The 14312-nt window shown below is 52.9% G+C and overlaps 2 protein-coding genes across 2 annotated transcripts in view; both read left to right on the top strand.

Moving 5' to 3' along the window:
- LPCAT1 (lysophosphatidylcholine acyltransferase 1) overlaps window positions 1-2946 on the top strand; it is a 64956-nt gene extending 62010 nt beyond the window's left edge. The window contains exon 14 of the mRNA XM_063604166.1: window positions 540-2946. Within this exon, the coding sequence (XP_063460236.1) occupies window positions 540-724 (185 nt within the window). The 3' untranslated portion in view covers window positions 725-2946. The remainder of the gene's footprint in view (window positions 1-539) is intronic.
- Window positions 2947-7458: 4512 nt separating this feature from the next.
- LOC134730414 (alpha/beta hydrolase domain-containing protein 17A-like) lies at window positions 7459-11319 on the top strand. Its single transcript, XM_063604366.1, has 3 exons — window positions 7459-8362; window positions 10595-10774; window positions 10857-11319. The coding sequence occupies exons 1-3, from the start codon at window positions 7836-7838 to the stop codon at window positions 11080-11082; spliced, it is 933 nt and encodes a 310-aa protein (XP_063460436.1). The 5' UTR covers window positions 7459-7835; the 3' UTR covers window positions 11083-11319.
- The last annotated feature ends 2993 nt before the right edge of the window (window positions 11320-14312 follow it).

Genomic DNA, 14312 nt, shown 5'->3' with positions numbered 1-14312 from the left:
CACCATCTTTCCAGCCCCGCCGGAAGCCTCCACGGCGCCATCAGTAGGAGCCCAGGGCGCTCACATGAGAGCCAGGCACAGCGGCCAGGAAGTGCAGTCCGAGGCTCTGTGAGGACGGACCCCTGCCTACGGGGTCCCCCAGTGTGGACGAGGGCACCCCCTCAGAGTGCCAGATCACTGTCCAGACACTTGGTCTTGTCCCTGAGCCAGCTCCTCTGGTTACAGTGCCTCAGAAGTGCTAAGTCCCCAGGATATATCTGTCGAATTCAAAACCAGAAGCTTTCTGTAGGGTTTCCCAAAAGTAGGAGTAGCTAGGAGGACACCCAGATTACCCTGGTTGTCAGGGTGACTTCATGCACTGCAAAGAAAGTAAGCGCAAGTTCCTCTCTCCACCCCGAAAGCATCCGTTTCACAGACGATTCTAACCCTCCCTGGAGGGCGTGAGGTGGACACCCACCAGGGCCCTGGGAAAAGAGCCTCCAAATCCTAGACATTTGCTCGTCCCCATTCCATAACCACAGGTGCCTTTGTCTTTCCAGCTGACTTCCACAGGTTTGCAGAAATGTACCCTGACTTCGCAGAGGAATACCTGTACCCGGATCAGACACATTTCGAAAGCTGTGCAGAGACCCCACCTGCGCCGATCCCAAATGGTTTCTGTGCCGATTTCAGCCCGGAAAACTCAGACGCTGGGCGGAAGCCTGTTCACAAGAAGCTGGATTAGGACCCAGGGTTGCGGAGAGACGCGGCCTCTCCCGCGTGGACATCACCACCGTGAGCCTCTTTGCGAGTGACCTCTGGGCTCCGCTCCTCACTCCTGCTGTACAGGCACTGTCTTCAGCCCGAGTTCCAGGGGCCTCGGGGGCTGTTTGTATCTTGTTCCTTTGTGAAGTCTGTTGCAGAACCGACGCTTACTGTGCGAGAATAGGGCGCGCACGCGGATCCCCCGCCTGGCCTGGACCCCGTGGGGTCAGGTCCCCTGCCAGGCGGGGGGCACCGGTGCCGCCCCGTGTTCTCCCACGGGGTCCTGGTTTCGAGTCTCTGTCACAGCCTCTTCCGGCGGCAGCGTGCACCGGGCGGGCCTCCGTGCACACTCAGCACACGCCTGCCACTCAGAGCATGTGCTTGCGTGTCACTCTGGCACGAAACCTCTGTCTGCCTCTGTGGATCCACAGCCTGGCAGGGCCGTCACCTGATTTTTCAGTGTTTCTACCTGTGCGCTGGAGCTCATGAGTATTTTATAAACTCCATTTAGGTACTTCAGGAAACATGCAGCATTTTTTAAAAAATGAAAATTGTTTTTCTACTTCATTTTTCCTTTTAGAGTCAAAGGATATTTATTTATAGGCCTTTTTTTTTAAATATAGAATCTGAGGCTATTTGGGCTTTGACTTAAATTTCCATCAGGCCTCTCTCCAGCAGGTAATCCCTCTCCTTCCGTTGGGTCCCCTGGGGAGGTGTGAACTCAAGGATCTAGCCCCATACACTTTTTCTGCTTTTCTTAATCCTTTTCCAGTCCCCTCTTTTTTTATAAACGTTGGCAGTTTGATGTTTCTGTTTCGGCATAACGGAATCCACTTCACTGTAGCCTAAACTCCAGTCCGAGGTTGGATATTGTTCAAATGAGCAGGGCCCGAGCTGGAAGCTCAAGGCAGCCGCCGCCGTGCCGCTCCTCCCTTGCTCTCAGGCCAGGTCCCTGCTGGAAGCGGCTGCATCTTCCTCTCAGCCCTGGTTTCCATGGTGACTGGCGTGACGCAGCCACCTGAGTGTGGCTGACCTTCCTGCAGAGAGAGGAGCCGCAGTCTTTTGCCTGTGGAAGGAGACGCTGGGCTGTGCGGTGCGGAGGGTGATGAGGATGTGTGGTGACAGCCGTGCGGACACCACTCCTCTCTGCAGCACTGCCTCCCAGCGCCAGGGTCACGGGCACATCCCACTGAGAGCGGGGGTCCTGCCCCATCTTAGAGTCAAAGGCAGAGGGGCTTCCAGGCCCTGGATGGGGTATTTTGGTGTCACCTGAAGTCCCTCTGACATCACCTTGTTTCATCATTTTTTATGACAGAATTAGAAACCCATCCTTCAAGCACAATAATCCTCACAGACTTGAGTTTGCTTCCTAAAGCAAAGGCTCCGGGTTTGTTTGGAAAATTTTTTTGATTTCTGAAATGAATTGATTTTTATATTTGGGGCATCTCTATAGAAAGTGACCACCAAGGCCAGTAAGTACAGGAAAAAATGTTTACTAACTTCCTCAGAGATTCGTGATACGCGTTTCTCCACTGACAGACATTTAAAAACAAACAACCTTCAGCTCCGTTTCAATCAATCACCTCGACTTGTTTCTAGCATGGACACTGCCAGCAGGACAGACAGGGATGGAGTAAACCGAAGTCAATTTCAGGGCTCTTGGCGTGTTGGACACAGAAGAAATCCTAGTGCAGCCTTTGGTAGCTAACAGTCACTGATTTTATAATTGGAGAATGCATAAAGATTCATTTTTCAAGGAGAAGAGCCTGCAAATGGCCAATGAAGGAGGTAAATAAACTAAGATATTCCGAGGGAAGGGACCCAGGCCGTCTCCCTTCCGCAGGTCTGCAGATGAAGGGTTTTTTGAATGAAATGCCACTGTGCATTTTCAGAAGAAAAATCTCTGATAAACAGACTTTGAATGGATGTTTGTTCCTCCTGATTCTCTTTTCTCTTTGTGGCGACTTAGAGTTGGCGGATATTCAGAACTGTGAATGTACATAGCGTTGAGTTAAATCCCTTGTGTGTGAGACAGCACGCAGCGGGCCCCTGGTGGCCTGGGAGCCAGATCCATGGGCAGGTGGGCATGGGCCCTGGCCTGCAGGGACCTGCTGGGGTGTGAGGGCAGAGGGAGGGTTGCCATGAAGGAACTTGGGATTTTCAATGGAATAAATAAAACATAAAGTCTTCTATACTTGGGAATGATGTTGTTTTGTGTGGTTCTTTATTAGAAAGACAACAACAGGCATTGTGAGGGGAGAGCCAGTCCAGATGAGATTTTCTTGGTGTGGTTCTAGCATGTTTGGAAAACACAAGAATTGAAATTCTGTAGAAGAAGCTGTCTTGGTGGCAAAGGGACGCTCTGGAGTGTTCTGGTATTTTGCGGACAGTAGCAGACATCTTACAGAGTTGAAACATGGATGGCTGTCTGCCTGCCTGGTGGGTTGACTTACGTAATTTCTCAATTTTAAGCACATGCACCTTAAGCATGTTTTGTCAAGCAAAGAGAAAAATGGATCTGGCATTTAGTCCTACTGAGTCAGTGAAAGGTTTGGAACCAGAGGTAAAAGACCGAGCTCACCTGTTACACTCTCCAAAACTGCACGTGAAGAATCAAGATTGTGTCTCCACCAGTGTCAAGGATGGAAGAAAACTTAAGGAGAAAAGCCTGCAAATGGCCAATCTGCAGGTGTTTCTCCTTTTTAATACTTTGAAAAACCAAGTTTCAAAGTTCACCATCCACCACCACTCATTTCCCTGTGTACAATTATGGGGGATACTGAGAGGGTGAAAAATGAATCATTAACGTTGTTCAGGAAGGTAAGTCTCAGACATGGGCTACCAGTGAGCTGTGCAGTCTGACCTCACTCAGTGAGAGAGAATGTGCACCAAAATGACATTATTTCAAGCAACAGCAATTTTTACTTCTTCATGCTTGTATGCATTTGCCATTTTTAATAAATGAATACTGCCGTTGAAATTGATTGTGTCCAAGTTTTCAAGTAAAGCAAGGGTTAAAACAAAAGCTAGATCTGCACATCTCACATCAGCACTGGATGGGGCAGCTGCTGCTAAGACGCGGCTGGTGTGAGACCGAGAAGGAGGAGCGTCTGGCTGAGGTGCAGGCTGTGGGCAGGGTGGCCGTGCCCGGCGGGTGCACCCAGGGAGGTGCACAGCAGGGTAACTCCTGTGGTTTGCAGCACACGTGTTTGTCATCGAACATGCCTCTGCTTCTGTGTGTTCAGTTCTCCACTCAGCATTGGAGCCAGGAGAAATGAAGGTGGGACCCTCAGGGAAAAGCAAACCCACCCCCGGTGTTCACGCAAGAGTTGACACAGCTGCACCTGCTGCTGCCGTATGCTGATCCTAACCGGAAGCTGGCTGGGAGGAGAGGCCCCCTGGGCCATGAAGCAGAGCTCGGGAATGTGGGAAGTGGGGCTGAGGGCAAACGGGGTAGTGAAGGACCAGCACTGCCCACCCATAGCTGCTCTGTGTCCACAAGTAAGTCACACACTCACATCTTCCAACACAGTGCTGTACTCACACCACCCAACACAGGTGCTTTTACCTTCCCCAGAAACAGTAAAGACCCATGAGTCTTCCTCGCCACTAATGGTTTCTCTGGTACAGCCACAAACCCATCTGGACATTCTCTGACATGAAAAACTAAGTTTCAAAGTTCACCATCTACCACCACTAATATTCCCTGTGTAAAATAGTGGGGATGCTGAGAAGTGGAAAAAGGAGTAATCAATTAACAAATGACTTGTGTGCTCCCAGGCTCACGTGCATACACACATATGCACAACACATGTTCACATCCACACATGCTCACACAATGATACATGCTCACATGCACTCATGCTGAGGCTTACACATGTACACACATGCTCACATGCACTCATGCTGAGGCTTACACATGTACACACATGCTCACATGCACTCATGCTGAGGCTTACACATGTACACACATGCTCACATGCACTCATGCTGAGGCTTACACATGTACACACATGCTCATGAGCACATTCACATGCACACGTCTTCATAGACACATTCACATGCATGCACATGCTCACACTAATGCACACACACTTATATGCTCCCACACATGCTCACACACACACAGCAAGCAAAGAGGACAGCCTGCATGCCCGGTACTGTCCTCATGCTGTGGCTAGCTGTGAGGCTGTGATCAGCAGCTACACCTTCCTTCTTCCACTACCCATTCCACGTTTTCTTGACCCTAAGCAGTACTTTGGATGGTCAGGGTTCTTTACCCAGTGAGAGGACTCAAATTTTCATTCCAGTGTGTCTGATGCAGTTGTCATCTTGCCTTTATTAGTCACAATATTAGTCATGAAAGCACTGAGAAGTACCTAGAGAATCCACTGAGCTCCAAGATAGCCCTTTCATTGGGGTTAGCCATCCCCACCAAGACAGCACGCTTTTCTTGAACTATTAGCTAAGTGGCATGAGCAGCCCCAAATAGCTGATGACCGTCTGAACTTTCAGTGCAGCAGATAGATCACTGAGGTCCCAGGTAAGAGCATTCCAGCCTTGGGAACTAGGACCTTGAAAGCAAAAGAGCCCAACGTCACAGACGAGAAAAGCAAAAATATGTGAATGGGTTTATCAGCCCACCTGGGATCCTTGATGCTGCAGTAACAAATGTAAACCAATAAAATGTCAGGGTCAGCTAAATAGATGTGGTCCTCGCCCGTCTCTCCCAGGCAGGTCAGTTGCAGCTCTGCTCCACGTCACCATCTGCATCCAGCCCAGCACAGCAGCCCCTCCTGGGACTCGGCCAGTCAGATGGCTTTGGGAAGAGGTGACAAGCAAGCCTGCCTAGATGCTAAATCTGCTGCACAGATGCAAAATACAGCAGGCCCACTCCTGGTTCATTGGCCACAGTAAGCCATGTGGTCACAGCTGAATTCAACAGCCAGAGACGTACAGTCCTGCAAGGGAGTCCCTCAAAGGAGGTGAAGGATCTTCTGAACAGCAGCACCAGCCACCCTGCAGTAAGTGTTGGATGTGGTGGTGAGCAGGGCCAGTCCTAATTCCACCCATTGACATTACAGACATTATTCTGGCTATGAAATGGTGCCATGTCTTGGTCCACAGTTCGAGGCACTATGTCATCCATCAGGACGGCAGTCCAATGTTCTAGGGCACTGCCTCCCCATGGGCAGCACACCTGAAGCTTCAAGAAGTCATCCTCATGCTTAATCAGACTCGCCACCTCTGGGTGATGGGAAATGTAGAGATTCCAAGTGTGTACCTGTTCCCATGCTGCCTTTGCTGTAAATTCCTTAACAATGCCATAGGAGGTGGGCAATAGTGAATAAGCCATTCATCAAGCCCACAGATGGTGCTGGCAGAAACACTGACAGCAAAGACATATCCATATCTGGAATAAGGGAAACTGAAACCAAGAGATATTCCCCTCAATGATGGAAGAGTCCAGTGTGATCAACCTGCCTCCAGGGGGCTGGCTAGTCCCTTTCCCAGGAATGGTACCTGGGGCTAAGTATGGGACCCTGCTTCCGACATGTTGGGAGTCCAGTGATAACTGCATCAGCCTAGGCTTTTGTTGATGGGTCAGCTCTTTGTTGTTGATCCACACTCATCTCCATCCCTATTTCCAGTGCCAGTTTGTGAATGGTTCTACTAGGTAAACACTGGGTTGGCTGGGAAAGAGACAGGCTGACATCAACTGCCTGTGTCATGCCCTGGCAGAGACTATAGTAGATTAGACCCGACAAGAGAAAATATTAGTGAACCTGAAAATAGAGCTATATGTGATCCCAGTGATGTACAGGGAGAAACAGACAGAAAGAAATGAAGCACAAGTGGCCATGGAATAATGCCACAAGGCCCATCACATGTGACTGGAGCCCTAGAAAAGGAGGAGGACAGGACAGAAAAATTATTTGATGAAATAATGGCCAGAATTTTTTTCCAAATCTATAAACTAAGATACCCAAAAAGCTCAATAAGCACCCAGCAGAAAAAATACAACAAAAACACAGCAAGACACACATCACAAACTGCTGAAAGCCACTGAAAAGGAGAAAAATCTTAAAAGCAGCTGGAGAAAAACAACATACTATCAAGGAACAGAGATAAGAATGAAAGCCAACTTCTCTGCAGAAACTATGCAACCCAGACGTCAAGGAACAGAGATAAGAACGACAGCCGACTTCTCTGCAGAAACTATGCAACCCAGACGTCAAGGAATGGAGATAAGAACGACAGCCGACTTCTCTGCAGAAACTATGCAACCCAGACGCCAAGGAACGGAGATAAGAACGACAGCCGACTTCTCTGCAGAAACTATGCAACCCAGACGTCAAGGAACGGAGATAAGAACGACAGCCGACTTCTCTGCAGAAACTATGCAACCCAGACGTCAAGGAACGGAGATAAGAACGACAGCCGACTTCTCTGCAGAAACTATGCAACCCAGACGTCAAGGAACGGAGATAAGAACGACAGCCGACTTCTCTGCAGAAACTATGCAACCCAGACGTCAAGGAACGGAGATAAGAACGACAGCCGACTTCTCTGCAGAAACTATGCAACCCAGACGTCAAGGAATGGAGATAAGAACGACAGCCGACTTCTCTGCAGAAACTATGCAACCCAGACGTCAAGGAACGGAGATAAGAACGACAGCCGGACTTCCGGGGCGGTGGTGAGAACGAGGCTCACTTCCGTCCGTGGGGGGAGCTGCGGCGGTGGCGGTGCAGGAGGCCGGGCAGGGGTGCGGAGGGACCGACGGACGCACGGGCGGGCGGCCAGGAGCCATGGAGCGCGGCCCTGGGGCCCGGGGGCGCCGGCCGGGGTGGGCTTCCCATGGCACGACATGGAGACCTGTGGTTGCGAGGCTCCCTGGGGCTCGGCTTGGACCGCGATGGGGCTGGGCCCTGGCCTCCTAACGGGGCTGCTGTCTGGGGCGGTAGCTGGGGGGGCGCTCTCCCCCCTGCCCGTGACTCGGAGCACCCCCACCCCTCCCCTGCCGGGCCAGGCCGGGCGGCGTTGTTGGCGGGGGCCCCGGTGGAGGCCCGGCCCGGGCGGCGCCCGCCATGAACGGGCTGTCGCTGAGTGAGTTCTGCTGCCTCTTCTGCTGCCCGCCCTGCCCCGGCTGCATCGCTGCCAAGCTCGCCTTCCTGCCACCGGAGGCCACCTACTCCCTGGTGCCTGAGCCTGAGCCGGGGCCTGGTGGGGCCGGGGCCGCCCCCTTGGGGACCCTGCGGGCCTCCTCGGGTGCACCCGGGCGCTGGAAGCTGCACCTGACGGAGCGTGCCGACTTCCAGTACAGCCAGCGCGAGCTGGACACCATCGAGGTCTTCCCCACCAAGAGCGCCCGCGGCAACCGTGTCTCCTGCATGTATGTTCGCTGCGTGCCTGGTGCCAGGTACACGGTCCTCTTCTTGCACGGCAATGCCGTGGACCTGGGCCAGATGAGCAGCTTCTACATTGGCCTGGGCTCCCGCCTCCACTGCAACATCTTCTCCTACGACTACTCCGGCTACGGTGCCAGCTCGAGCAGGCCTTCCGAGAGGAACCTCTATGCCGACATCGACGCCGCCTGGCAGGCCCTGCGCACCAGGTGAGGGCGACCCTGGGGGCAGCTCAGCCTGGGCACACCCGAGAGGGGACCAGGCCGGGGGCCAGGGGGCAGGCTTCCCTGGGAGGAAGGTGGGTGGCCCTGCAGGAGGGGAGCCACAGTGGATGCACAGGGCCAGAGAGCCGGACAGGCGAGCTTGGGTGTGCAGGTGCCACCTCCACATGGCTGAGGTGTGGCCAGGCGGTCCTCCCACACCCCGGCCTGTGGAGCCAGGCTCCCTGGGAACCCCTGGCCTGAGGATGGGACAGGGCTGAGCTTGTCACAGGGGCGTGGATGCCACCCGGCGGGAGGGAGTGGGTGGTGGTCTGGGGGTCTGTGCACGTGTGGCTGGGAGCCCATCGGCCGAGGCAGCACTTGGGGCCAAGTGAGGCGAGGCTGCTGCATCCAGGTCCGGAGGCCTGGCCCATGAGGCCCTGTGGCTGCGGAGCTTGGCCATCCTGGGGCAGGGCCTACAGGGTAAGGTGCAGACCCGCAGCACACATCCGAGGTCTGGGCCAGCCTCAATTCCAGATCCAGCCCTCCTAGTCATCCACGTCCCCAGCCCTGTGCTTGCCTGGGCCCTTCACCGGTGTTTGAGCACCGCCCGGGCCAGTGCTGCTTTGGACGAGGAGACCCGGGTGGGCCTCTGGTGGCTTTTCCTGCTCGCCATCCACTGGGGCTGTCTCGTCCTGGCCTTGCCCAGCCCACTGGTCTGACCTGCTCCCGTAGGGACCAGGCACAGCTCTGAGAAGTCAGAGGCCCTAGGGAGGTGGGGTCGTCGTTGCCTTGGTGATATGCAGGCAGTCCCTGCTGTGGGCCTGGAAGCTGGTCCCCTGGCACCACCCTGGCTCTGGGGGCCTCCCAGCAGTGTGGGACGCTGACACCAATCACCACTTCATGCGACTTCCTTGGCCCCTCCTGTCTCTACTGCCTGGGCCACTGGCAGAGTCACACCCGCCATGGCCAGCTCTGAGCTCTGTCTCAGGTCATCTGTCCTGCTGCCACTTTGTCCTGCAGGAACCTAGGCCCAGAGCTGTGAGGGGGAGGCCAGAGCGTGCCTAGGGCCTCCACTGGGGATGTGTCCTGTTCGTTTGAGTGGTGACATCCAGGTGGCAGCTGGGGGCTCCTGCCTGTAGCAGGTGGCAGGGCTGGGCTGGCTCAGCACACTACTGACCATGGCTGCCAGGGAGCAGGCCAGGGAGGCCGAGGCAGAGCTGGGGCCACAGGCACAAGCCAGGCAGCATCCTTTGGGGCATGGGTGAGTGGTGAGCTGTGGAGTGCTGCCAGGAGGCTGAGATTCCAGGCCAGGGACGGGGACAGCCCTGCTGGTGGAGTCCGAATGCCAGGCAGAGGGGACGCACACCTGCCCATGCTCCTGCCTTGCAAGAGGGCATCTGCCTGGGATCAGAGCCTAGAGCGTGTGGGAGGAGAGTTGTGGGGTCCCGGCATGGGCAGGGTGGCAGGTGGGTCCCGCGTGCTTGGGACTGGGCACGAGGAGGCCTTGTAACTGGTGCTGGATCAGCTGGGTCAGGGGCCACACACCAATGACCTGGGGGTGGGGGTGGCCCTGGGTGGGAGCTGGTGGTGCTGAGGTGGCCGAGGACTTGTCCACTCCCAAGGGAAGGTGCTGGTGGGAGTGGGTGCCACCTCCGCAGCCACCACCCTTGATGCTGACCTGGGTTGCACTGGCATCTCATTGGGCGTGGGGACTCCGAGAGTCCAAAATTGGGTGGAGACATTTGGGGACACAGCTGCCTGAATTCCTCATGGCCAAGGGGCTGGGCAAGGGCTGCAGGGAGGAAGAGTGTCCGCTGCCCTGGCCAGTGCACCAGGAACGGCTTTCTAACCCGGGCAGGAAGGTGTGAAGCATTCAGGATGTGGGGGCCACACAGTTCCCAGTGTGCACCTAGGGGTGACCAGGAGGAGGAGAGGCGCCAGGGCCTCCCCTACCCCCGCCCCAGGGGCACTCCGTAGGCGGGATCCCTGCAGATCCTAGCTAGGAAACACCAGTGAACGGCAGCGCAGAGAACGGGGCGGGGCTGCTGGCTTCGCCCACCGCCGCGGTGTTGGGGGCTGGGGGTGGCCCTCGGGACTGGTGTGGAGCCTGGGCCTGACCCACTGACTTGGCTGAGTGGGGAGACTGGAGGGTCGCATCCGGAGCTGGGCCCGGGGACGCCCGCTGGTGGGAAGGGTGCGCGCGCGAGGCCGCGGCTGACCCTGCTCCGGCGCCGCCAGGTACGGCATCAGCCCGGACAGCATCATCCTGTACGGGCAGAGCATCGGCACGGTGCCCACCGTGGACCTGGCCTCGCGCTACGAGTGTGCCGCGGTGGTGCTGCACTCGCCGCTCACCTCGGGCATGCGCGTCGCCTTCCCCGACACCAAGAAGACCTACTGCTTCGACGCCTTCCCTAAGTGAGCGGCCTGGGCGGGGACGGGGGCGGGGCGGGGCCCGGGCCGGGTGCGAAGTCTCACCCGCTCCACGACCCTCCCGCAGCATCGAGAAGGTGTCCAAGATCACATCGCCCGTGCTCATCATCCACGGCACGGAGGACGAGGTGATCGACTTCTTGCACGGGCTGGTGCTCTACGAGCGCTGCCCCAAGGCGGTGGAGCCGCTGTGGGTGGAGGGCGCCGGGCACAACGACATCGAGCTCTACAGCCAGTACTTGGAGCGCCTGCGTTGCTTCATCTCCCAGGAGCTGCCCAGCCAGCGCGCCTAGCGGCGGCCCCAACCGGCCAGACCTCAGCAATAAGGCGGCCCCCGGACCTCACCCCGCGCCAGCCCCCCAGGGGCTGCATGTGGACCCCCCAGGCGGCCCAGGGGACCCCGCCCCGACCCAGGGGCTGTGGACGATGTACAGGCAACAGAGCTACGCACTCCTTTCCTTTTGGAAGCAAGAAGAAAATACGTGAAAACGGAAATTAAAGATTTAAAATTAAAAAAAAAAAAAAAAGAACGACAGCCGACTTCTCTGCAGAAACTATGCAACCCAGACGTCAAGGAACGGAGATAAGAACGACAGCCGACTTCTCTGCAGAAACTATGCAACCCAGACGTCAAGGAACGGAGATAAGAACGACAGCCGACTTCTCTGCAGAAACTATGCAACCCAGACGTCAAGGAACGGAGATAAGAATGACAGCCGACTTCTCTGCAGAAACTATGCAACCCAGACGTCAAGGAACGGAGATAAGATTGACAGCCGACTTCTCTGCAGAAACTATGCAACCCAGACGTCAAGGAACGGAGATAAGAATGACAGCTGACTTCTCTGCAGAAACTATGCAATCCAGATGACTGATGACATCTTCAAAGAGACTAAAGACGAATGCGGCCACCCTGGAATTCTATGCTAAAATAAACATCTTTTAAAAATCAAGGCATAATAGAAACATTTTGAAATCAGCAAAAGCTGAGATAATTCACTGCCAGTAGTTCATAATAACCAACAATGTTCAGAGTTCTACAGGCAGAAATAAGAGAATACCATGCAGAAATTTGGCATTTGAAGGTAGATTGTGGTAAGTTAAAAATACACATAGTGGCCAGGCATGGTGGCTCACGCCTGTAATCCCAGCACTTTGGGAGCCTGAAGTGGGTGGATCATCTGAGGTCAGGAGACCTTGTGGCCAACATGGTAAAACCCCATCTCTACTAAAAGTATGAAAATTAGCTGGGCATGATGGTGGGTGCCTGTAATCCCAGCTACTTGAGAGGCTGACGTGGGAGAATCTCTTGAACCCTGGAGATGGAGGTTGCAGTGAGCTGATATTGCGCCACTGCATTCCAGCCTGAGGTGACCAAGCAAAACTTCATCTAAAAAAAAAATACACATAGTAAGACCCCCTCCCATAGAAAACAGAACCAAAGAAGTATAACTAATATAAATGTAAATTTTACCCAAACTAAGAAGGAAGGTGGGAGGGAAAGAACAAAGGACAGAGAATAGAAATATATAACAAATAGCAAAATGGTAAATTTAAATCCAATCATATTAGTAGTTACATTAAACATAGACTAAAAACTCCTAAATGACATTTGTTGGACTAAATTAAAAATAAAATACCTAACTATATGCTCTTTAAATATAGATTGAAAGTAGAAGAATAGGCTGGGCACAGTGGCTCCTGCCTATAATCCCAGCACTTTGGGAGGCCGAGGCAGGTAGATCATTTGAGGTCAGGAGGTCAAGACCAGCCTGTCCAACATGGTGAAACCCCATCTCTAGTAAAAATGCAAAAAAATTAGCCGGGCGTTGTGGCACACTCCTGTGGTCCCAGCTACTTGGGAGGCTAAGGCAGGAGAATCACGTGAACCCTGGAGGCGGAGGTTGCAGTGAGCTGAGATTGCGCCACTGCACTCCAGCCTGGGTGACACAGCGAGACTCTGTCTCATAAAAAAACAAAACAAAAAGGTAAGAAAGTAAAAGAATAGGAAATACATTTATAACATGCAAACAGAAGCTTAAGAAAGTTTATTTGGCAAGATTTTCATACTAAGTGTACTTTAGAGACTAGGAGAATTAGCAGAGTTAAAGACAGACATTTCATGATGACAAAAGTTCAGTTCAATTGGAAGACACAATGTTTAAAAGTGCATGTATCTAATCACATAGCTTAAATATATTAAGCATCAATGACAGGATTTAAAGGAGAAATAAATCTGCAAACATAGTTGGAGATTTTAACATAGATCTCTTAGTAACTGATATAACCATCAGGGAAAAATGTAGTTACATAGAAAAACAGCTCTATTCACCAAATGATGTGCCATTTCAAGTGCACATGAAGCAGTTGACAAAATAGACCATGTGCTTGACCACAGATAAATTTCAAGATGTTTAAATCACACAGAGTATGTTCTCTCATCTAAATGAAGCTAAATGTCATGAATTCTGCCCATATTCCCCAGGGCAGAACTGAGCTACTTGGCCGAGAAGCTACAAGAATAACTGGAAAACATTTGCTGAGGAAGGACAACAGAAACAGCAATACTGATTAGGAGGCCACTGTCTGTCATGTGACACTGTCAAGGGCTGGCTAGGTGCAGATTAACTCCCTTAAATGTAAGAAAAGTGAATGGGGGCCAGACGCAGTGGCTCATGCCTGTAATCCCAACACTTTGGGAGGCTGAGGCATGTAGATCACCTGAGGTTAGGAGTTCCAGACCAGTGTGGCCATCACAGTGAAACCCTGTCTCTACTAAACATATGAAAATTAGCTGGGTGTGGTGGTGCACGCCTGTAATCCCAGGTACTCTGGAGGCTGAGGCAAGAGAATTGCCTGAACCCAGGAGGCAGAAGTTGCAGAGAGCTGAGATCGCACCACTGCACTCCAGCCTGGGCAACAGAGTGAGACTCCATCTCAAAGAAAAGAAAAGAAAAGAAAAGAAAAGTGAATGGGTCCACAATTTTTGCTTCCAGTCAAAATGGAAGAGTAGAGACTGGATTTACCCTCCGTTGGGAAACATGGTCATCAGGCAGGAAACTAAGATGGGCTTTGCCCCACCAGGGAAGAAGCATCAGCCCTGAGCAAAGCACTGCTCTGGTCCTCCTGGGCAGAGCTTAAAAGCAAAACCTGAAAGAATGACCAAACTACAACAGGGACCTTACCAGTGGCCAAAGACAAACTTCCAGAATATTCACATTAGTACAGTGTTATCCACAAACCAACAGGGTTCAATTCACAATGCCGGGCATCCACTGGAAATTAGCACAATGCAAAAAGGTGGGAAAATGTGACCTACAGTCAATAGAAACAGACCCAGAGATGACTCAAATGATAGAATTAGAGAGGCATTGACAATCATAACTGTTACCTCATTCCAAGAGCTAGCCAAAGGCCAGACTGAATATGTTTAATAGAGACATGACAGATATTTTTTAAAAGACACAAATCCAAATTCTAGAGATGAAAACCACAATGTCTCAGATGCAAAATGCACTGGCTG

This window comes from Pan paniscus, chromosome 4 (genome assembly GCF_029289425.2).
Source record: "Pan paniscus chromosome 4, NHGRI_mPanPan1-v2.0_pri, whole genome shotgun sequence".
Classification (NCBI taxonomy): domain Eukaryota; kingdom Metazoa; phylum Chordata; class Mammalia; order Primates; family Hominidae; genus Pan; species Pan paniscus.
Note: the sequence above shows the minus strand (reverse complement) of the source record. Positions and strands in the feature narration are given on the sequence as shown.